The sequence below is a fragment of the Lethenteron reissneri genome, chromosome 38 (genome assembly GCF_015708825.2).
Source record: "Lethenteron reissneri isolate LAM-NWPU_2019-01 chromosome 38, ASM1570882v1, whole genome shotgun sequence".
Classification (NCBI taxonomy): Eukaryota; Metazoa; Chordata; class Hyperoartia; order Petromyzontiformes; family Petromyzontidae; genus Lethenteron; species Lethenteron reissneri.
Genome location: NC_083816.1, coordinates 2,125,967 through 2,150,695, shown reverse-complemented (window position 1 = coordinate 2,150,695; position 24,729 = coordinate 2,125,967). Strand labels below are relative to the sequence as shown.

General features: G+C 42.8%; 1 protein-coding gene across 4 annotated transcripts in view; it reads left to right on the top strand.

The window, feature by feature from the left end:
• The window catches only part of KCND1 (potassium voltage-gated channel subfamily D member 1), a 476,956-nt gene that overhangs the window by 324,475 nt on the left and 127,752 nt on the right, over positions 1-24,729 (top strand). For all 4 annotated transcript variants that reach the window (XM_061566913.1, XM_061566914.1, XM_061566911.1 and 1 more), the window contains exon 2: positions 11,455-11,617. In XM_061566913.1, coding sequence (XP_061422897.1) covers positions 11,455-11,617 — 163 coding nt within the window. The remainder of the gene's footprint in view (positions 1-11,454; positions 11,618-24,729) is intronic.

Here is a 24,729-nt window from a genome sequence, read left to right as displayed (position 1 = left end):
ATTGCAATCCAATGCATGTGTTCCCCGTGCTCGCATGTACGAGGAATGATGTATTACGGGGTGCTTGGAAGCCTTACAAAAAAAATGTTTTGAAGCCTCATTGCCATCTCACCCACAGTCAGTGAATTTATAACATTGGAAAATGTTGCACGTAATTTAAATGGTGGCTTGGTTTCGATTAGCGAACAGTGTTCTTCTGTTAATGCCAGCAAACCCAGATAGGATTTCAGGTTCGGTGCACCGTGGACAGTTGCTATCGAAAAGTGAGCCTCGGACATCCCCGGGTCAACCCAGACTAAATTAGTACCTGGCGCGACGTGTCAGCGTTAAGCCCCGAGGAGACAAAGGTGGCTGGGGGGTTAAGGTGCCCCACTTTAATGTTGTGCCAGCATTTATTCACAGCACCTGGCGCAAGGGCACTTGCGTAAATCGTCTCTGCGTGCGCAGATGCGTGTGCAGTATGTATACGAGTGGTTTTGCAAGTGCAGCATTAGAAGAGGAGATGCATTCATGTCGTTTGTGTGAATATATGTGGGTAGAACGGCTTCAGCACCTACGTAGTCAACCGTGATAATCGGAGGTGCTGGGGAAGCACAGCAGTTCTAAAGACATGAGTTTTTCATCTAGATTTAAAAGTGCATAGCTCCAGTGGCTTCCTAATATGGGGAGGAAGAGGGGTTCCAGACGGCCGCAGAAGCGTATCTGCAAGCGTGACATGCAGTGACCGTCTTTGTGTTATACGTAGCAAATCCTAAACATCAACACGTGGTGAAATAACACGATTGGCAGCACAATGGATTAGCCCTCTCACACTGTTGAGATTGGTTCACAAATGCAGATGCGTGCTAAGGCTATATAGGTAAAGGTGAAGCCCTGTGATTTCCTGATAATGCCACTGCTGGTGGAAGGGCCTCTAGAGAACCCTTCCACATTGTGTAGGGTTCATCTTGCACACTGCCTAGACATCTTGGATGTGTGTGAGTACCATCCGCACTTTAGCCCACGACACACGACCACAACTGACTGTGGTGTGTACCTATTGAACTTCTGGGTGGACAGAGACAAGGGAATTTAAGAAACGTTTTCAACCGTAAAAGTTTCAACATCCATGCAAACATTGCCAGTGAATATATATTTCCGTTGTTCTTGCATCTCGGTGTCCCTTACACGTGGACGGAAAGCCATGAGGGCACGGTTTAGAGGTTTGCACAAAGGGGTAGAAATACCCTTTGTGTGCATTTTACACAGATCTCGCTGTGTTGTCGGTTCTGATTAATCGTGCAACTTACATGCAATGTGTTTGCATCAGCGATGCGCCGCGTGCCAAAATGCAATCCACGATGTTGTTTTTCATCACGGCAATACCATTGCATCATATTGGCAACCTCTGGATTTGCTAGTCCAGTGTGCAAACCACTCCGCGATTTAAGAACGGAACACGAGTGGAAGTTTTAAGCATTTGTTGCTCTGGTGCAGTCGATGGAATCAGAATCTGTATTGAAACTCCAGGAATCCGATGAGCTATAAAGCTCTTTTTAAATATTGTCCAGTCGGGACAGCTCAGAACATTACAAGAACAAACAATACAAGAACACTATATGAGTACAAAAAATTAGAAAGGTAAACAAATCACTTAAATATATATATATACAAATCAAACTAAACTATGTTTTTTTCTTGAAAGGTGAAGCCCATTGAGCTCTTATCTTCTTTTTAGAAGCATCCTGGCCACAAATTGTAGCTCAACAAAGTGGCGTACAATGTGGACATTTATAGCAGCAAAATAACCTAAATTAACTAGACGCAAGGCTGCATGGGTGCAGCAGTGGGGAGATGTTAACTCCCTCGCCTGATATGCAGGAGGTTCGCGGGTTCGATCCCGACCCTGACGCCTGTGTATGTGTTTGTTTTCCCTGTGGTCGCGTGGATTTTGCCCCAGGTCCTCCGCGTTTTCCCTCCACATTTAGAAACACCCGTTTAGAGTATTTGGCTACTGCTATACATTTCCACGTGGTAAGCCACTTCGTTGAGATATAATTTGTGATAGCCAGGTCACTTCTGAAAAAGAGCTATATAGGTAAGTGGGCCTTACCTGGTAAAATGTAAAAAATAGTTCATAGTAAAATTGTTTAGTTTAAGTCTATTGGAGGGGGGCAACGGTCTCCCGCCCCTTGTGCCACCACAATCACTGTCACAGCAACCGCAATCTGCTTTGCAATATCCCTGCAAAGAGCCCAGCGGAATATTTAATCCGACCATTTCTAACGTTGATGTGTACGTGCGCGCGCATGTATGCATGGATTCGTGTGTGCAATACGGGGAGCGGTAGTGGAGTGGTTTTAGTGCCCTGCACCACAAACCTGGCGCCTCGAGTTTGATTCCCGCTAATGAACAATAACAGTGGCGAATATTTGAACCGGTCCTGGGTCTGCCCTAGGTCGACTCAGCCTTAAATGAGTACTGTATTTTGTGCGGTGTGTAAACACCAGTATTGGGTAGAAAAAGGCAGCCAGGCATGGTGTTGGCTATCCCACCCTCTTGCGTGCCGTGCCATCCTTCATAGGCGCTGTGAGCAAGCCTGGCCTTAGGTCATCTCTGTGTAAAATGACCACCTTGAAAATCTAGAGACAAACGTGGACTGAGGGGGGGGGGGGTCACGCCATCATGGCACCCCCTCGACTCCTCGGTTGTGCTGTCCTTGTAGACAGTGAACAAATACGAACTGCATTTCCCCAAACAGCCGACTCAAAAACTGGTATTCTCTTTATTTGTCCATGTCATGTTCATTTGTACGTATGTTGAGCTTCTTTCGCACCGTACGTAGCCGAGCACGCTAATCGGAGGTGCATTTGTATATGTGCGGCACGCGTTCATTTGTTTGTTGTGTATTTTTTTTTAAATGTGTAATTAAGCAAAAACACGATTCTCAAAGGGAGGCTTGCATGAATTTGGCGACGTGGTGCGGCGCGTCCCATACGGATGTTGTCTTTTGCACCGCTCTCTGTGCCTGCAAAGCTGCGCATGCAACGTGCGGAATAACAATTAGCTTTAGATTCGCCACAAGGAGTCAATTACACACGTGGCGCATGTGTGACCTTTAATAAATAATTCTCGTTGGGATCGGACAGGTCAGAGAAAAAAAAAACAAGTTTACAAATACGTTCTTTAAGCATCAAGTAATTGCATTAAATGGCGAGGGTTTACAGATAATGCAATTACGTTGCCTCGTGTTGAATGCATTAAGCTGGAGAAATCTCTATTCCCACTCGCTGGGTTTTGGCAGTGATACGGCATTTAAGTAGTGCATTGATTGCAACGTAATGTATTTAATAATTGATTTTACAACAGCAATAAGTTCCATCGTGGGCCAAAAGTAATTTAAATATGATTGACATGCTCAGAATTTACTGTTTTAATCAAGTGTACTAATTCACTTTCTCCATGGAAATTAATCCATTGGTTGATGCGGGGCAAGAATATGTGGACCTTCAATTGAAGTCAACCGAACTCCCATCTGTGTCCCAAAGCAGACCTAGGAATTAACCTTAAATGCATTTAATACAACATCAGTTTTTTTTTTTTTACCAGAGATGTAGTATGTACACGCGTGTGACACAATAGCTAGCTTTAATCATTAGTTTAGCATGCTTAGTGTAATATTGATGTCAACATTTTTGGCTGATACAGGCACATTTACAAAACAAATATATTTGCAAGGTAAAATCCAAATCCGCTTGAAAGTGAATGGTAATTTTGAAATCTGATTCATTGGCGTCTTCAATATTTAATATTTTTTACATGCTTTCAAACAAAGGACTTGCTGTCCCTTTGGAAAATGTCCCTAGAGAGGCAATGTTATTACTATAACTTCTCTCCAACGTGTAAAATAAAATAAAAAATCGCATTTCAGTTTCTAAATTAAACTAAACTGTTTGTTGCACGTAAAAAGGCTATAAGATTGCCAATTTCACCTGAGCAGAGAGCAAATCATCGCTCTTTTTAACGTCAAAGTTGCCCTACTTGCATTCACCCTCATTCTTGGGTCGAGACCACAAGTCATGCTTCGACAAATTAATCAACTAACGAAAATAAAAAAACTACTTTTGAGTTTAACAGGTAAGGCCCACTGAGCTATGTAGCTCTTTTTCAGAAGCGACCTGGCTATCACAAGTAATAGCTCAACGAAGTGGCTTATCACGTGGAAATATTTATCAGCCAAATACTCTTTAACGCATGATTCGGAATGTGGAAGGAAAAACCGGAGGATCCAGAGAAAAATCTGCACGACCAAGGGGAGAGAAACATGTAAACTCCAAATGTACAGAATGTGTCACGGTTGGGATCGAACCCACGACCTCCTGTATACCAGGAAAGGTAGTGAACATCTCCTTGCCACCGTGGTGCCCTTTCTCTTCAGATCAGGCTGGGGTAGTGCTGCTGGATCACACCCATCTCACGATTAGAAAGGTTCAACTTTGTCATCCCTCTGGACTGTATAAAATGAGTACCACTTTGTGGGAAGTCCACAGCGGTTGAATTATGAAGGGACTGCCCCTTAAATTCGATTTAAAGCTTTCGTGACTGCAGGGATTCATATTCTTGGTTCTCTCGGTAAAGTCACGTAGAAGGGAGATAATAAAATTATATAAATATAAAACAATAAAAATCCTCACGACGTTTCGACTGCAACACAAGCAATCATCATCAGGTGTGAAATCCACAGCAAGAAAATTTGAAAAAAGTGTAGTTTTTTTCTTAAAGTCAGCACCACGGAACATAGATGGACTCGTCCATCTGACCAACTGCCAAATCACTGTCCGTGGTGCTGACGTAAAGAAAAAAACACCACTTTTTGCAAAATTTCTTGCTGTGGATTTCACACCTGATGATGATTGCTTGTGTTGCAGTCGACACGTCGTGAGAATTGCATTGTTTTATAATTTTATTATTGAATTAGTTCCCTTCTATGTGACTTTACCGAAAGAACCAAGAATATGGACTGCCCCTTGTCAAATAAATATCTAACTGTTTCATGTCGGTGATCGATTACATATTTCTATACAACGAAATAGTCAGTATCATCATCATCTACGATCTATCATCTGCTGGATGAAGGTTTCCTCACACTATTGCTATCTCGCATAGTCCAAATGATGCTACAAATTCCATAACGTATCTGACTTGTGTACATGGGTAGATCTCATCTTTACATGGAGTCTCCAGAACATTATGGATTCTGTTTCCGTACGATGCAATGAATAAATGCAGACCGTCGGCTTAGGGCCAACAGCTGAGGTTAGCACTGCCTCATGCTCATTTGCACAAAAAACGTGTCTTCTTTATTAAGGGTGGCTGGGCAGTAGCTAAACAGGGGCAGGATGGGGAGGATTGATCTCTTGCATTACTATTTGTCTCGAATTCCCACGAGCCCAAGAAGAAAAAAAGTAAACGATACCAGACTCGAGGATCCTGCTCCGGAATCTATTTTGCATAAATTGTTCCGTTTTTCACTTTGGGTCTTGTGTAATTATTGTGTGCGAAAATACAGAGGTCACAATTGGAGGTGACGGGACATTGACATGGACGCCCATCTCCGCACCCATCAGCCACTTTGGGATTTGCTTAATTTTCATGTAGAGCGTGTAGCCGCAACACTGCGCTAGCGAGCACGTGAGACATCCTAAGCAGATGTGGCAGAGTTAAACGGCACTGTCCATTCCTCACTTTAACCACTTCGTGGTAGGAAAATGTCTAGAGACAATTATTGTTATGTTTTGCTAATTATCCTGCTAATGGTATGCGTGATTGTGTTTTAATCGATCATTCACTAAATGTGAACAGGTTTGTGATGGTATCATTTTGTGTTAGTGTGGCCTAGCACGCTTAAAATGAGTTTAATGTACGAACTGGATGTTCTAATGTTGTTGCCAACAACCATCCTGCACAATTGTTACGGTGTCTGTCAACGCGCATCAGGCAAGTGCCAAAGTTCATTTACAGCAATATTGAATGAATAAATAAAAACGTTCCACTTTGTTAGAACATTAATTATGTCACGTGACTCAGTGACTTTCACCAGTTTTTTTCAATATGCGTGTAAAGTTTCTCCCATCTCTGTATATTTCCGTGCTTCTTCCAAGACGTCTGGCCAGTGTGGAAGAGTAGGCCAAATAGCCTATAGAGGCGGATTCTTTAGAGCTCCCTCTAGTGGAGACACAAGCGAGCGATTGCAGGGCTGCCCCTTTTCCTGTCACCTCTTTCTATTTACCTGCCGGGTGGTTGTAGAAAAACAAATCGAAAACGCTTGACAACAAATCTTAAACAGGGCAAGAAATATCTTTAGGAGTTTAATTTAAATTGCAAAACTCACGTAAATCGCACAGATGCTGTGCATTTAATGCGCGGGGTTCTCCTTGAGGGCTTACGCTATTTAATGATCACTTCTTAGTCCAAACCCTCCCGTTTAGGACAAATTAACCTCCCGTTGACAAAGCAAAACCCGATTCACAAATCAAATTACCCACAGCTCGTTTGCGGTACCTGTGCCGTTCATTAATGACCACTGTGGAATGCAGATGTGCAAGCGGCGAATACAGCGCATACCTGCAGAAGCCTATAAGGCCAGTTTACATGTGCCCACGTTGGGTCTGTGATACAATGGCCCTCTGCAAGTTTAAATGCTGAAAACCTCAATAAATCCTGGCTCACCAGCATGTCTATGACAAAAAATACCCTGGATGTGGTCCGACCTTGTCAGATCTGGGAGGATAGGCAGGGTTGATATTTTTTAGCACGTGTATCGGAGGCTTGGAATACCGGGTGTTCAAGGCCTGGGCTGTGAGGTCACCAGGTGATGGCAGTACACGATTGGATTCTGGAATCTCAAACACTCGTTGATGTAATTGGCTACACAGTCCAATGTAGGACCCTACTAAAAATTACCCTTGAGCTCGGTGAAGCTTTAATTTATAAATAATAAATCGCATTATGTTTTTTCACTGTGCAATTATTACAATCATTATTCACGCTACTTCACTAACATTACGTCTTAATCACTGCAATGAAATGCGAATGGGTGAAGTGCACAATTAACTGCAACTAATACTACTAACGGACTGCCATACCCAAGGCTTTCCACCAGTGCTGGTGTTTGCTTTAATATCGACAGTACAAGGTATCCCTCTGTAAAGTCACGGAGAAAAATAATCATAGATTACGACGTTTCGATCGCCACACAAGCGATCGTCCTCCTGAGGTCCTCCTGAGGACGATCGCTTGTGTGGCGATCGAAACGTCGTGATCTATTATTATTTTTCTACCGAAAGAACCAAAGAAATATGGATTCCTGCAGTCGCGAAAGCTTCAAATCAAGATATGAAAGTTCAGTTTATGAAATTTCACGTTAGCGCAATAGACAAATCATGTAAACTTTTCCACGAACAAGATCACATTTCCGCGTTAACGAAATTTCACTCCGGCCACGCGCCGTGAGATCGTCAAACGAGAAGCCACCCAGGTGACTGCGTCGTCTTCCATCGGTGGCGGCTTCGTCGTCACGGTGTCCCTGCAGTGCAGCAGTAGCGACTTCACATCACCTTGACAGTCATCCCTATATGCAGCACATCTTTTAGGGAGTTCCCTGAAAAGGTTAACTATTTTGGTTTGAAATGAATTATTATTCAATCGTTTGAATGTTTTTTTGTTATTTTTTGTTTTTGGATTTATAAAAGTGATATAGGGGTGGTTTATATTTTCAGGCTCGAGTAGAGTTGGAGTGGCTGTCTGAAACACATCCCTGATTTTCAATATTAACTTAATGGGAGAGCCGTTGCGAATTACGAAATTTTGTTTTACGCACATTTGTCAAAGAACGCATCCCTTTCGTAATTCGAGGGATGGCTTTGTATTGTAAATATATCCCTTGTTGTCATGCACTGCCTACATCACCCCAGAACTGGACATTGCACTCGCGCTAACTTGGTGAGCATCTTCACTATGAACTGCACACTTCGACGGCGAGCTGCTGCCATCAATGCAGATTTAAATTTTCACGCGTTAAATCAGTAGTTTCCCCGCTCAAATTGAGGGTGTGATATTGCAAAGCTCCAGTTTACAACACAAAGCCAATGGTGGAAACTCGACATTCCTATGGCAGAGGTGAGTCTTTTACCAAGACAACCACTAAATTTCGATTTAAAGCTTTCATGACTGCAGGGATTCATCTTCTTGGTTCATTCGAGAAAGTCACGTAGAAGGGAAATAATAAAATAATAAAAATAAAACATAATAAAATAATTATCACGACGTTTCGGCCACAACAGACGGCTGCTTGCGTTGTGGCTGAAACGTCATGAGAATTATTTTATTATGTTTTATTTTTATTCTTTTATTATTTCCCTTCTACGTGACTTTACCGAAAGAACCAATAAGACAACCACTGTTTATTTCCCAAGTAAGCGGCACAAGTGGTATTGCCCTCCCCACTTCGCTTGACAATAGCGATGTTGGTGTTTTTTTATTTTATTATTTCTATAATTTTTATTTTTTATTTATTTTTTACCTACGTGACTTTACCGAAAAAAGCTAAGAGTATGAATCATTGCAGTCACGAAAGCTTCAAATCTAGAATTAATAGCGATGTTGCCCTTTTAGCCAGAGGCCTGTTTATATGCATTGCCTCTCTTGCAAGCTCAAGCCGCAGAATTACAGCTTTCATGAATGTAGGATATGGACGACGATGCACAGCGTTCCTAGTTTGATGGATGTTACAAGCTCCGTAATAATCTCGTTACTGCAAATATCGTGATGGTATTGATGATTCGCTCTGGAGCCATCAACTCGACGAACACGAGTCGAGCATTAACGCGTCCAATTTTTTGTACCGAATTAAGCTGTTCTGTTGCAATACATTAATCAGATGGCCAGTTGTGATGACCTCGCTTTTCATTATTTTCTCGTATAAATTCCAGCAGGGAGGCTGGATGTTGTTTGGACACGTATTGAGAAGAGACAAAAAAGATGCAATGATAAGGGCTATGGAGATTAGAGACCCATAGACTCACACAGAGGAGAGCCGTAGACTCACAGAGAGAGAGCCACAGGTGAGAAAGGACGTATATATGCCACCGGTGCAGGGCAGGTGGAGTAGAGGGAGAGCGAGGGTGAGATGGGAGGATGCAGTGGAGCAAGTTGTCAGCACAGTGGATGCGACTTAGAGAAGAGGGACAGAATCGGAGCTCAGGGAGAAAGGAAATCCGAGCTGCTGACCCCATGCAGTAATGGGACTGTTTGTCTCAGAAGAAGATGAAGGAATTACTGCAAGATTGTCAACATTGAAGCATATTCTCCGTAGAAACTGGCTCATTGAAAAGTGTGCTAACCACTGGGCCATCCAGCCACATAATAAAAAACATAATTTGCAGTTCAGCCTCAGAAGAAAAGGACAACTATCCAATTATATAGAGGTTATGTGTAACACCTTGGCGACTCAATTCGCAAGCTTGAAAGTAATATATACGTTTAAAAATGAGAGCGAGATCAAAAAAATGTTTCAAATAATGAGCCCCAGTGAAAACGTATTTTGCTCAAGCTATGTAGGTGTGTGTTTGGTCACAGCAAAACACTTGTGCAGAAACACATAACGATTGTCGGCTTGTGTTTTGCACAAATGTGTGCGAATCGTGGTGAGGTTTTTATTTTATTTTCTATCTACGTGACTTTACCGAAAGAACCAATAATATCGGTTTCAAACAGCATCAGGTCCAGAGGCATCCGGAAGGACCCACTCTAGGCCGTCCCTCCTATACAGTGCCAAAGCTAATGGGGCGAAGGCTTTTCATTTGCTAATGTGCTAATGACACCTTTTTGCTGCGCAAAATGAAATCTTCTCACTGTGGCTCATGTTAGATTACATAATGTGTCTGCACAAAACCTGCAAGGATAAATAAAACGTTCGGCGTTGGAAATGAAGGTGGTATATTTGCCACAATATACAGGATTCCTGAATAGGAGGTAAGTTGGGAGTTCTTTGCCTGAAACGAATTGAAGCAAGGGCAATGGCGAGGTTGGGGCGGAGAAGTTGGAAAGAGATCAGAGTGGTTGTGAGAGATTTTCTTTCCATACCATTGCATGCCTCATTATTTTGTGCAGAGTGATTTTTTTTTTCAGAAGGGCGAGCGAAAATTATACTATTTGTATGCCGATGGAAATCGTGGCAATTTTCAGGAGGCACGGATGAATTTAGAAGCATAGCAATTCAGAGACCTTTAGAAAAGCCACAATGCCACGACTATGATCAATAATCCCCCAATGTCTGCAACTCAGATTCACAGCATGTGCTGTCTATTTTAATGGTTCATTGGCCTGAATAATCGCACCTTTCCCTTGAAACTTTATACACCAAAACACATACACTACTAAATCTTAGCATATGTCTACTTAGCATACAGAATATTCTTATTTGTATGCTTAATAAGAAAAACAATGGCAAAAATGTATTCCTGTCATTAATCTCCAATGCTACATTTTCATGAACAATGTAAGTGTTGCTGATGAAGTTGACAGTTACTCCTGCTGTTCCTAATTATAGTACGGCGCGTAGCAAGGTGTGCGCGTGTGCACGCAGCAAGGTGTGCGCGTGTGTGTGCACCCATGTGAAGGATGGCCGAGTGATTCGTACACACCCCGTGCAACAAACTCGGCAAACTGAGTTCGATTCTCAGCCACGGCTAAGATCAGTGGCGGGGATATCTGAAACGGTCACGGGCTCCCTTCCTCACCAACTCGCATGATTGCCCATATGGTCTGGGGTAGGCAACCAGCGGCTCATGAGCCGCGTGCGGTGGCTCTTTAAGGACTGCAGAGCGGCTTTTGAAATTCGAAAAAAATGGCTCTTCATGTTGTTTTGGTTGCCAATCCCTGACCATGGAAGTTCAGTTTACCATGGGAGTTCAGTTTACCACGGATGTTCAGCTCACCACTGAATTCCACATTACCATGGGAGTCCAGTTCAACATGCAAGTCCAGTTTACCTTGGAAGTCCAGTTTACAATGGGCAGGGGTCATCAGCCTGCGACTCCGGAGCCGTAGCACCTCTTTAAGGACTGCTTCGTAACGGTATTTATTGAGGACCGCCGTCTCGTGTTCACATCGCATCGCGGCTCTTGAAATATTGTGTTGTTTACCGAATTCGAAAAAAAAATGCCTCTTCTTGGGGTTTTTGAAATATGGTCAAACAACCGCAATGACTGACATGATGTGGGAAGTTCTTCTTTCAGCAGTTGATTGACAAAGGCTTGTTTATAATTATTCAAATTATGATTTGTTTACTTATGATTTAGTCTCTGTGGTATTTTCACGAACCTTGTCCCAGCCCCCCCCCCACCAAACCTCTCATTGCCGTGGCAATGTGAATACTCACGCGCCACACTGTCCCCCGTGCCCGTGTCCCGGCAGATACGGAGACATGGTGCCCAAGACCATCGCTGGCAAGATCTTCGGCTCCATCTGCTCCCTGAGCGGCGTGCTGGTGATCGCTCTCCCCGTGCCTGTCATCGTCTCGAACTTCAGCCGCATCTACCACCAGAACCAGCGTGCGGACAAGCGGCGCGCCCAGAAGGTAAGGCTCGTCGCTCGCGTTTGCACCGCGTCCCACGGGCCCGAGAGTGTCGTACGGCAGTCCGGTGAAACCGCCACCACTCAAGCCGTCGCCCCGCTTGGTGCCCCGCCTGGCATCGTCTGGACGATGTGCATTGAATTGTATTGTTTATTCCACGAACGTACATACATTACTCGTCTGTTCACGTACTGGGGCAAAGATCACCCTTAATCTATGTTGATGTTTTTGTAATTGAATTTTACTATGAATGGTTGTTTAATGTAATTTCGTAACTTTTTGTTTGTGGAAATATGGTTCATAATGATTGTTTTTGTGCATTTTTTTTTCGACTTCTCTCATTTGGATGTTCAGCGCCGATTTCTAATTGCTCAGTTGTTGTTCTTGTGTTTTTACGTTTTTTGCTTTTGTATTGTTAGTGACTCAGTTCACCCTTGCTAATGAGACTCTTTCCTGGTTAAACAAAACAAACTTGAAACATTGGTGAACTTTATTAATAACGGAACATCGCCCTCCTCCGGTGTGTTTTCAATAAACAAATTTTAAAAAAATGTTTGCAAAACGTGAAGGATTTCACCCGTCAGTGGATTTATTTCACTGAAGTGTCCGTTGACCATGCCGACAGGGTCAGACCCGAGACACGGCACCAGTTAGTTTGTGAATCCTCTTCATCCCCTTCGGGACATAAGGCAGCAATGAGTTCCCTCCACTTCTTCCTGTCCTTGGCAACATGTTGCGCCTCGCCCCACGAGAGGTTGGTCAATGCTGCAAGCTCGTCCTTCACTGTCTTGCACCACGTGGTCTTGGATTTCCCAGGTTTCCTTTTGCCCAGTGGTGTTCATCTTAGGGGCATTTTTTGGTGCATGGCACCAGTTAGATTGTCCCTCAAAGGCAACTTAAGCAACAGTCTTGATGCAGTGCCCGGCTCTGTATTGCTGATATCGCATGAACGTTTGTACATATCCATATTTGCATGTTTTAGAAGAAAGGTTGTTTCGGTAATTTTTGTGTCTTTTTATGGAAAATTTAAGTTTGGGTGGTTTTGATGGACAATAATATGGACGATTTACAAAAAGAATAACTGAAAACACATTTTGCATTATTCGTCCATATTTTTTCCTGTATATACTAGCCACCTACAATTTATATTTGTAGTGGTGTTATTTCACACGGACAACTCCTCGCGTTCAACACCATGCATCTCTGTCGCAACTCTTCCTCTTGTACTGCTCGTCCACCACGCTCCGCTCGCTCTCTCTCGCTCCGCTAGCCTGCTATGTTGCACTCTGCAAGTTCCTCCACTGCTAGCCTCTCACTACACACTCTGCTAGCTTCTCTACTGATAGCCTCTTACTATACACTCCGCTAGCTTCTCTACTGCTAGCCTCTTACTATACACTCCGCTAGCTTCTCTACTGCTAGCCTCTTACTATACACTCCGCTAGCTTCTCTACTGCTAGCCTCTTACTATACACTCTGCTAGCTTCTCTACTGCTAGCCTCTTACTATACACTCTGCTAGCTTCTCCACTGCTAGCCTCTTACTATACACTCTGCTAGCTTCTCTACTGCTAGCCTCTTACTATACACTCTGCTAGCTTCTCCACTGCTAGCCTCTTACTATACACTCTGCTAGCTTCTCTACTGCTAGCCTCTTACTATACACTCTGCTAGCTTCTCTACTGCTAGCCTTCTCACACTCACTCTTAGGATTCCGCTAGCCTCTCTACTGCTAGCCGGTCTCACACTCATTTCTCCAACCTCGCCCTTGCATCCAGCGGGGGATCAGCCAACACCGCTGTGAGGACGAGGTGTGGAGAGTGGGGACTTCTTCTCCCTGGTCTTCACTCCAACCCACTCCGCTCCCGTTTCCCCGCACATCTGCTCATATCCTCTCACTCATTAATTGCCCTCAGATCGCCCTCATGAACCCGGCGTCATCCCGACGCCTCTCGCACGTGTTCTCCCCCCTTATCGCCACTATCGCTCGCCTCTGTGGCGCCTACTCCGCGTCTGCGTTTGCAGCCAACCAATCAAAGCTATGCATCTTGATTGGTCGCCCCTTTCTGGTTGCTCTCCTCTCTGCACCTGTTCGCCCTGGCGTGACCTCACTGTCCGCAGCTCACACATGCCGTGCACACTGTTTGCAAACCCCCGCGTGCGTTACTCCACTACATATTCATTATAAGCGATATACAGTTATTTCTCAGTTTACGATGCCTTTGATTAACGATATTTCTATTGACGATCCACCTCACATAGGGGGTCCCCCATTGATTCTATTCACAATAAATGTTCGATTAACGATATTTTTACGATATCACGCGGCCACCAATTTCGGCCAATCCGAGTGCTCCTAAGTGGACTCGGCAGACCTCAGCCAATCAGTGACGGCCTTTTATGAGCATTTTGAGAGTAATTGGCCGCTAGCTTTTCAATGTTTGATGTGATTGTTCTCTTGAATACTTAGTGTTTTTTTTACTTAAAAGTTAAATAAGATCAATACCAATGGTACGTACTATGAATGTAAAGAAATCTTTTTTTAAAGTGAGAAAAACAATGAATGTGCAAATTATGCAGGAAATTATTGAAAATACGAAATAAATGTAAAAACAAGTGTTTCTAATTATATTAATGCTTTAATATGTTATAATAACGTTAATTCATTAAAATTGCGTGATTAAATATTACAAACTATCTTTTAGGGTGCAAAAGGTCCACTTCTGATTGTCTTGGAATAAATTAATACTTTAACATGTATTTCCTATATTCGATTCATGGTCATTTTAATTGGCGGTTTCGTGGAGCCAATTAATATCGTTAACCGACGGACCAATGTATTGTATGTCCACATTCATTATTATTATTAGGAAAGCTATCTTGAAATGTTGGCATTACATACGATGTACATTATAGTCACTATTGATCAAATATAAATTCTCAACAGAAAATCCCGGTAATTTTTTTTTGATGATTATAGAAATATTTGTTGAAAATATATGTTCTATACCAATGTATAGAACATAACCCTCTTTAATTGTACTAGGAAAGTTATTTAATGTATTCCCATTACATTGCTATATATTCATTAAAAAAACACATACATAAACGTCATTCATTTTTACTTTCCTAATTTTGTTCAGCTTGTAAAATGTAATTGAAGCCACATCTCCTTTGGACAAGTGACATGTTTACTGATGAAACCTGACAAGTTGGGCGGAGATAGAATTGGGTTCAATATCTCGTTCAATTTGCATGCAACATTCAGTGATTTGGCTGAGGAAATTATATTAACTAACTGCATTCCAGAGCCAAGTTTGCCTCGGGCACTCAGAGCTTGAACTAAGAATGTTACCAGACCTCAGCACCATCTAACTACTTTATCTTAATGTTCTTATGCACAACACATTATACAATATTAAGTTCTAAAATACGTTGTTGATGTTCTACTACATGTATAATGTATGCATACAATAACACAAATCCATACTACAATGTTCCGTTTATTGCCAACTAAAACTGTATAAAATTACATTTGAGTCCATCATCCAAATGGACCTTTTAGAACAGTGCTTTTCAGCAGCACTTGTTTATAAATGGCAACTTGTTAACTGGTTTCAACTTCTTTGAATCTTGTGAACCGGTTTCAACTTCCCTGAATCTCAACAAATGTTGTTGGATTGCCAGCTGTTTACAAAAAACTATGCAGAACCATTCAGTGTAAGCTTGTGGGTTCAAAGCCCAATCAGGGGTCACTTAGTCCCATTTCTTACCATTGGGGTCAATACAATGACATTCACGTGGGCAGTCCAGAGTGGCTAGTTGATGGTAGAGACTGCCACCACCATGGGAATGCGAAATTTCCCACCATAAGCAGATATGAGCAACGTGCCATGGTTTGATTGAGCAGATCAACTATCACTGGCAGCAATGATGAGAGCATTGCATGGCACAAATATATATATATATAATACTCTTTGGATCTTTCGGTAAAGTCACATAGGTATAAAATAAAATAAATCACGACGTTTCGGGCGCAACACAAGCGTCCGTCATCAGGTGGGAATGCATGGTCTGCTGCTGAGGCGCAGACTGTTTTAAAAGGTTTGAAATGGGTGTAGCTCAGGGGATATAAAGAAGTGGGCGGGGATAGTGATGTTAATGTGAGAAATTAGCATGTAACTGTAAGATAGGAGAGCGGCCTCCTCAACGAGGGCACGGAAGTGGCTATGTTCATGTGAGAGATTAGCACGATGTTAATGTGAGAGATAAGAGGGCACGGAGGTGGCTATGTTAATGTGAGGGATTAGCATGATGTTAATGTGAGAGGTAAGAGGGCACGGAGGTGGCTATGTTAATGTGAGAGATTGCCATGATGTTAAAGTGAGAAATAAGAGGGCATGGGAGTGGCTATGTTAATGTGAGAGATTAGCATGATGTTAAAGTGAGAAATAAGAGGGCACGGAAGTGGCTATGTTAATGTGAGAGATTAGCATGATGTTAAAGTGAGAAATAAGAGGGCACGGAAGTGGCTATGTTAATGTGAGGGATTAGCATGATGTTAAAGTGAGAAATAAGAGGGCACGGAAGTGGCTATGTTAATGTGAGGGATTAGCATGATGTTAACGTGATAAATAAGAGGGCACGGAAGTGGCTATGTTAATGTGAGAGATTAGCATGATGTTAAAGTGAGAAATAAGAGGGCACGGAAGTGGCTATGTTAATGTGAGAGATTAGCATGATGTTAATGTGAGAGATAAGAGGGCACGGAGGTGGCTATGTTAATGTGAGGGATCAGCATGATGTTAAAGTGAGAAATAAGAGGGCACGGAAGTGGCTATGTTAATGTGAGAGATGAGCATGATGTTAAAGTGAGAAATAAGAGGGCACGGAAGTGGCTATGTTAATGTGAGAGATTAGCACGATGTTAAAGTGAGAAATAAGAGGGCACGGAAGTGGCTATGTTAATGTGAGAGATTAGCACGATGTTAAAGTGAGAAATAAGAGGGCACGGAAGTGGCTAGGTTAATGTGAGAGATTAGCACGATGTTAGTGTGAGAAATGAGAGGGCACGGAAGTGGCTATGTTAATGTGAGGGATCAGCATGATGTTAATGTGAGAAATTAGACGGCACGGAAGCGGCTATGTTAATGTGAGAGATTAGCATGATGTTAATGTGAGAGATAAGAGGGCACGGAAGTGGCTATGTTAATGTGAGAGATTAGCATGATGTTAAAGTGAGAAATAAGAGGGCACGGAAGTGGCTATGTTAATGTGAGGGATTAGCATGATGTTAAAGTGAGAGATAAGAGGGCACGGAAGTGGCTATGTTAATGTGAGAGATTAGCATGATGTTAAAGTGAGAAATAAGAGGGCACGGAAGTGGCTATGTTAATGTGAGGGATTAGCATGATGTTAATGTGAGAAATAAGAGGGCACGGAAGTGGCTATGTTAATGTGAGGGATTAGCATGATGTTAATGTGAGGGATTAGCATGTAACTGTAGAAAAGGAGAAGAAGAGCGGCCTCCTCGACGAGGGAGTGCAACCCAACAAGATTTTGGGAATCTTTTTGGTAACCCCTGCTTTGTATGGTAAATCGATGGTTTTGGTTGGATCCTCAGAATGTTGTCTCCGCATGGCTGGGGAGACAGCTTTGCAGATTGTACAGTCCGAGTATCCGCTCATCCTGAGGGCTTGGTGTACGTGCTCCAACTTACTGGCTAGGTGGTGTAGTGTTTTGATGAGAGACTTCTTCTGGACTGGATGGTGGTGGGAGTCAGGCTTCATATATATGATGTTTGAGATATTTCTGACAATAAAATTGGCTAAAATAATATACCATAATTATACACTCTCAAATTGTGAAACACTTCAGTATGCAATGAAATACAAATCTAACGATAAACGGTTTATAAGGCATTGCAAAAAAAATGCATTACTAGAATACAAAATATTGAAGCAACAGTGCAGAATGAGAGACGGGAGTTAATTGTGCAAGTATTAAACTGAAACATTGGTGCTGTATATTGTACATACGAGTGTTACAGGGACATCAGATGATGTGCTCGTATGCAGAAGATCAACTCATGCGTTCATAGACCATGAATAACTGTATTTGGGTATTAGGTGGTGTGATATTGACTCTCATTATTTAGTGTCCACACGAACCATTGTGGACTACGGTAATGTCACCGTGATTACTTTTATAAGTTGTCACGTTTTTCGTGAGCCTATGGGAGAGAGGTGTGGGAGTTGCTGATGAGATTGTGCAGGTAATGTTTATACAAGCCGTGGAAACTAAAATAATTTAGAGGTATTTATTTACGTTTGTATTATTTCTCTTTGGGGAGAATGCCTTTGGTGGCACAGATACAAATGCAATATTAAAACCTTTAGAATCATTGCCGTAGAAGTTTGGGACTAAAACTAAAATAACTATCTTACAGTTTGATTTCGGATTTGTAACATTCTAATAGCATTGTTTCTCGCATTACACGGGTTGCTTAGATTATGGATTCAATAGGGAAACTGACAATCTGAGATTTTCATAGTGTCATGTCGTGCAGCATTTCCAGAAATGAAAATGGATGAACCCACAGTCCACTTGGAGAAAATTACATTCGTAGAACTCGGGTCCTTGAAATAGTCCCTACAATTACTAGGTTCAAAGTGGACTGTGGATTTTAATCACCCCGACTGCTTCGTGGAAACCTGTACCATCTCAGTGTCAAGTTGATAATTATATATATAAGATTATGATGATGATAATAATAATGTACAGCCCTTTGCCAATCCATTGTTGGATGAAGGTCTCTCCGTGTTATATCGGTCATGGGGGAAGATTGAGCATACTTCACCACACTGGTCGATGCAGGTTTGTGGAGAGCGTGGGGTGGGAATCAGGGTGGAGGTTCCAATCTCACCCCCCGCCATGGCCAGGAATCAAACTTGGGCTCCGGGTTCAGAGCACTGACCACTGTGCCACTGTTTCTCCCAATTATTTACATAATGTATACAAGTTACTGTGATTAAAAAAAATTGTTACATTATGCCATATATAATTTTCGTGAAAGTAGAGTTGACAACACTAATACGAACGTTTCATTGTCAATGTTGTTTTCTAAACATGATAAATAATTGTGAGGAAACTATTAATGAAATTGGCAAAGCCAGAAAGAACAACATTTTCCTCGTGGGACATTTAAATTAAACATTGTATGATAATGAGGTAACAGCTCATTTATTAAAAGTACCTTATATCGTGAAAATGTTATAATTTTGACTCCACACAATGATGTAAATCTGCAGTGATAACGAGCAGTGAGCCGAAATTCTGTAATCCACCGAAGTTGTATTGGATGCAGTTTGAAAAGGGAATCAATGCAAGTGGACCATCATGGACATCTGTTAAAAAAGAGCTTTATAGCTCATCAGATTCCTCCAGCATAAGGAAATATGCTGATGCTGTTCGAGCTCTCGACCGCTTCTGTTTTGCCAGCTCCTTTAGGGATTACGCCCCCCCCCCCATCAACACCAGGGCCTCCAGCCCCCTGCAGTAGCGCTCCACCCAGCGGCAGGTCTTGCCCTTGGCCCCCATCGTAGGTGACCCCCAACAACCCCGGGCGAAGATATTAACGCCAGGTTGTCACTTGAGTATGTCATCAACACGTGAATTGTTCACATTTTTGGTGAACCGTTGCATGCACAGATAGATGGATGGATAATAACATTTACAGTCATATTGGAGCCTGCTGACGACAGAAACAAATACTGCATTTCAAAATAAATTCTTCACATTCTGAGTTTTTCCTGTGTTTATTCTGAACATGCCGGGCCGTGGTGGCTAAGCGCATGGTCTACAACCCAGCGCTGTGGACGCGAGGGCTGGTGCATCACACAAATGTTGTGAAACTCCCTTACCGTGGGCGTCCAGCTGCCATACATCACCCTGGCTTGCCAGGAGAAGGCAGTGCAGCAAATGTAGACTCCATCTATTTCATCTGTATGGGGTAGAGTGCTGGTCCCTCGCAAGCGTGGGGTTTCTCTGGGCGCTATGGTTTCCTCCCACTTGTATGGACACTCCTTACTTAGCTGGAAACATCTTTATATATGTAGAGGGCCGCAGAGCTTGGGCAAATGTTTGCTTGTCTGTGGTTCCTCACGCTTCTGAGTCACAATGTCTCTCTCCCTCTCTCCTTGAGAGCGATCGAATACTGTGCAGTGGCACAATAGGAGTTCACGTTATTGTTCCATTATGAATGAATAAAGTATTTACACAATAAGTATTTTTTTTTATTTACTGGGTTTTTAAAAACTAAATAAATGTAATAGACAAGCAAATGTTTTGTAATGGACTGTATGTACATTTACTTGAGGTGTCTAATTTTCTGCGAAGCTGCACCAAACAGATTGGCGAAGCATCGCCACCCCCCCCCCCCCCCCCCCAATGTTTGAATGGCGTGGGGAGATCTTTATCCACTGGTGCATTTGGAATGCCTAGAATACATTTCCTTGTCATTTTTAGTATTGCAGTTGCAAGCACTGTTTGAACGTTAATGACAAAATGCTGCATTTGGTTACAAACCGAAAGTTTGTAAGCTCTGGCACAGTGAACCAGGGCCCATCGTGACTCGGGTTATGAAACGATGGTCTAAAAGGTGCCTATTGGTGCCGTGTCAGCTTTATTAATCATTTATGCCACCTTTGCCCGGCCGAATATAGTTCTGTCTGGATTAATCAACCCTACACCAGAATAGCAACATCGTGCCTTAGGGCTTTTCAAACTCCATCCTGACCCTATTTTTTTGGCAATTACTTGACATACACATTTAAATTAATAAAATATACTACATACATACGCACTGTAAAAGTCCACAATCGTCTGCCCCCTCATTATAGGACTTATGCCAAAATAAAGATTAGGAGAGTGTAACTCGAAAAGGGCTCCTTATGAAACATTTCCATGACCCGATGCACCCTGCTAATATGAAAATAATGGCACTTAATGTACTTCAATGAAACTTTTGAAGAAGGTGATTGCAGCATTATGTGTGTGCCCTTCTTGTGGAACAAGTGCTATTTAGTATTTTTCCCCCATTGGCAATTGCTGTGTTTAAGAACAAAACGAACCAATAAGCCATTATTGGAGAGTATGTGGATTTTTCACAAAGTGGGGAAAATTACCAATGGCAGCCTTGCTATTGAACGGTAACGGTCTACAAAAAAGAATACCTCAGGTATATTCCATTTCAATTACTTACACTCAAGAGTGTTTATGTAAATGGCCGGTTAATAAAATAGTAAAATCAGGACAGGTTAGGCCTCGCGAGGGAGAAACTCCCAGTGCCAGCATTTCCATGATGATTCTCCTTGGAGGCGGGGAAAAAATGAGAGCTCGGAATGGAGACGACAGCAAATCTGTGTGCAGTGCGCTGAAGTGATGCGATCTCTATGATGTAGTGCATTTTATTTTGCGAAATAGGCCTGCATGTCTCGAAATAAAAAGCCCGTTTTGCATTTTCCTTCAGGAGATAAGAATGCCAAGCCTCTTGAGCCGCAAATCACGTGTGTTTTCTGCACGTGACGTGACTTGCTAGCCTGCCGTCCTGTGCGCGGTCGGTGCCACGGCGCAGGTCTGATGGAGTTTGAGTGCGTCCAGTCCAATCACAGCCGAATCCATTTCTGGCAAATTGAATGCAATTCACGTAATTTCTTTCGATTGTTTCGAAAAGATGGGGAGTGTTTTTTTTTGTCAGCAGCAAAACCCTGCCCGGATTAGCCAATGAGGATCAGGTCTGATTATTATCGAATATATTGTGGAATACTGTACCCGGATTAGCCAATGAGGATCAGGTCTGATTATTATCGAATATATTGTGGAATACTGTGTTACTTAAAACGATAAGAGGTAAACGTTTTTGTTGTCATTAGTAGTGATGTAAAATTACCCAGAAATAAAGCTTATTTTCTTCTCAGTAGCGGCACGAGGTGGGTCTTACCTGGTTGCTATGGTCTTACCTGGTTGCTATGGTCTTACCTGGTTGCTATGGTCTTACCTGGTTGCTATGGTCTTACCTGGTTGCTAAGGTCTTACCTGGTAGCAATGGTCTTACCTGGTTGCTATGGTCTCACCTGGTTTGTATGGTCTTACCTGGTTGCTATGGTCTTACCTGGTTGCTATGGTCTCACCTGGTTTTTATGGTCTTACCTGGTTGCTATGGTCTTACCTGGTTGCTATGGTCTCACCTGGTTGCTATGGTCTTACCTGGTTGCTAAGGTTTTACCTGGTTGCTAAGGTCTTACCTGGATGCAATGGTCTTACCTGGTTGCTACGGTCTTACCTGGTTGCTATGGTCTTACCTGGTTGCTATGGTCTTACCTGGTTGCTATGGTCTTACCTGGTTGCAATGGTCTTACCTGGTTGTTATGGTCTCACCTGGTTTTTATGGTCTTACCTGGTTGCTATGGTCTTACCTGGTTGCTATGGTCTTTCCTGGTTGCTACGGTCTTACCTGGTTGCTATGGTCTTACCTGGTTGCTATGGTCTAACCTGGTCGCAATGGTCGAACAACAAATCACTTGGGCGGAACGGTGAATAAGCGGTTAGCACACTGCTAGCTACAAACCTGGTGACTTGAATTCGATTCCCAGCCGTGGCGAACATCAGTGGCAAGTAATATCTGCACCAATCCGAGGCTCCCCGTTCACCAGCCTGCACTGATCGCTGTGATGAAGGATTCTCAAACGAACCCCATGACTGACAGCAATGGATTGCCAGAGGGCTGTAAATCATCCTTTGTTTGCTTAATGTCGGCACAGTGTAGTAGGTTGAGACGTCCACAATATTGAGTTTTAAATCATATTTGTTTCATTTCTAGGCTTGTCAAAATCGAAACAAAAACGTATATGTGTTTAATTTATTTCGCACCGTACATAGCAAACCGTGCAAATCAGAGATGCGGGGGAAGGACAATAAATTAAACACAAAAAGCAATTCTAAAGAAATGAGTTTTCAATCTAAATATAAAAGTGCATAGCTGCAGTGAATATTGAAATATAAACGCACGCAATTGTATTTCAATTATATAGGCCTGTTTGTTTTCTTGAAAGTGTCCAATGAAAAGATCCACATGAATTGCGAGCATAACCACCATTATTAGCACTGCAGATCTGAGAGTGGTCGTACGTTGAATTATTTTGTGGGCAGCAGAGGGGCAGCGCATAAAAATGTAGTCTGGTGCTCTACTCTGCTCTCACATCTATGCTCCCTGCCATCATACCATGCTGAACAACTTTGGTGAAGTATATAACGTCCAATAGGCAAGTGTGGGGAGGCCCTCATCCAGCAGTGGATTGAAAAAGACTGCAAAAAACAAAGATCCCCCATATAGCCTTAACAGACTGTAGGGGCAAGTGCTCTTAGCGAGCACCTATGAAGGCCGGAATGGTACACGAGGGGGTGAGTGGCCAGAACCACGCCCGACCGCCTTTGTCTCCCCAGTGGCGATGTTTACACACCGCACCAGGTACTCATTTGAGGCTGAGTCAACCTAGGGGAGGCCCAGGACCGGTTCAGATAATCGTCACTGGTGTTGACCGTGAATCGAACCCGGGTCGCCTGGTTTATAGCGCAGCGTGCTAACCGCTACACTACCGTTTCCCAACAAATATAAACACACATTTCGATGACCCAATATAGCCATACTGCGGCAAACCTAGCCAAACACGTTTGCATCTGCGTGTAACATTATTCATACTTCAAAGTAACGACAGCATGTGTATGTGTGTTGGAGGTAGTGTAGTGGTGAGCGCGCTGCCGCACGAACCCGGCGACCGGATTATCTGAACTGGTCCTGGCCCTCCCCTAGGTCGACTCGGCCTCAAATTAGTACCTGGTGCGGCGTGTAAACATTGCCACACAGGAAACAAAGGCGGCCTGGTCGTGGCGCTGGCTACCCACCCCCTCGCGTGCCGTGCCGGCCTTTACAGGTGCTCGCTAAAAGCGTTTGCCCCAACAGCTGTACGAAGAAGCTTTCTTTTGTTTTGTGTTGGAGGTATATTTTCCATGTATACAATCAATCCCAGGGATCGAACAGGCAGGCTGAGCAGTACGAGTGGTGGGTGTTGCCGCTGTCTAATATGTCTACTGGACATTTGTGAACAAATGGACATCTGCGACAAAAAGCTGCGTGGCTCATCGGATTCCTCCAGTCGAGATTTAAGATTCTGATTCTGATTCTGAAAAGCCACGTGGACCACTTTACCATCGGCTCATGGCACACTACAGGGCAAGGTGACCGGTGACCAAGGGGCTTGCATATTGACTTAGGAGGGTGAGGGTTAGGGTGACGGCAAGGGGCAAGGGTTCAATTGAAACTGGGCAGAGAGAAACGGGGATCAGTTTTCATCTTCAAGTCATTTGCCAGCCCAATGTGTAGGCAATGCTTGAAGTTATATTTATTTGTTATCTATCAAATAACTTTACGTAATCCTCATAGTTCTGCTATGATTTGGAGGGAGGGGGGGGAGCTTGTTATAATAATTTCATGATGAAAGTTGAAAAAAAGCTTAGATTTTGAGAGGCTTTTCGAAATGTACATGTTCATATGCTTGGTTCAGACATTTTTAATATCTCCCAAAGAATGTTATTCCATCGTAGATGAAATAAATATGCACTGGTATTTTCTAGAGCATTAATTCATCTAAGGTTTGGTAACCCTCAATTAACATTTTTACTTTAAAAAATATATATATGACGAATAACACCAACGTTTAATCCTTTATTTGAAGTCTCCAGTACATTCTGTTTTGATGAAAACAAATATTTAATTTGGTTAAAACACAAGATTAACATAAACATAATGTTCAATCTCACCAAAATACTAAGGAAAATTATACAGTTTGATTTTAAAGTAAATACCAAGAAAGTTCCTAAAATTCTTAAGTTTTCTCCTACAATCTTTCACGAGGGCCTGAGGAATTAATGTTTAAACCAACTGGGGAATGATTACAAGTGGCCATTTCGTATAAATTAGCGTCAGCGCTGAGTTTTCAAGATGTAGAGAATGAATGCTGAACTTCTTTCACACCGTACGCAGACAACCGTGCTAATCGG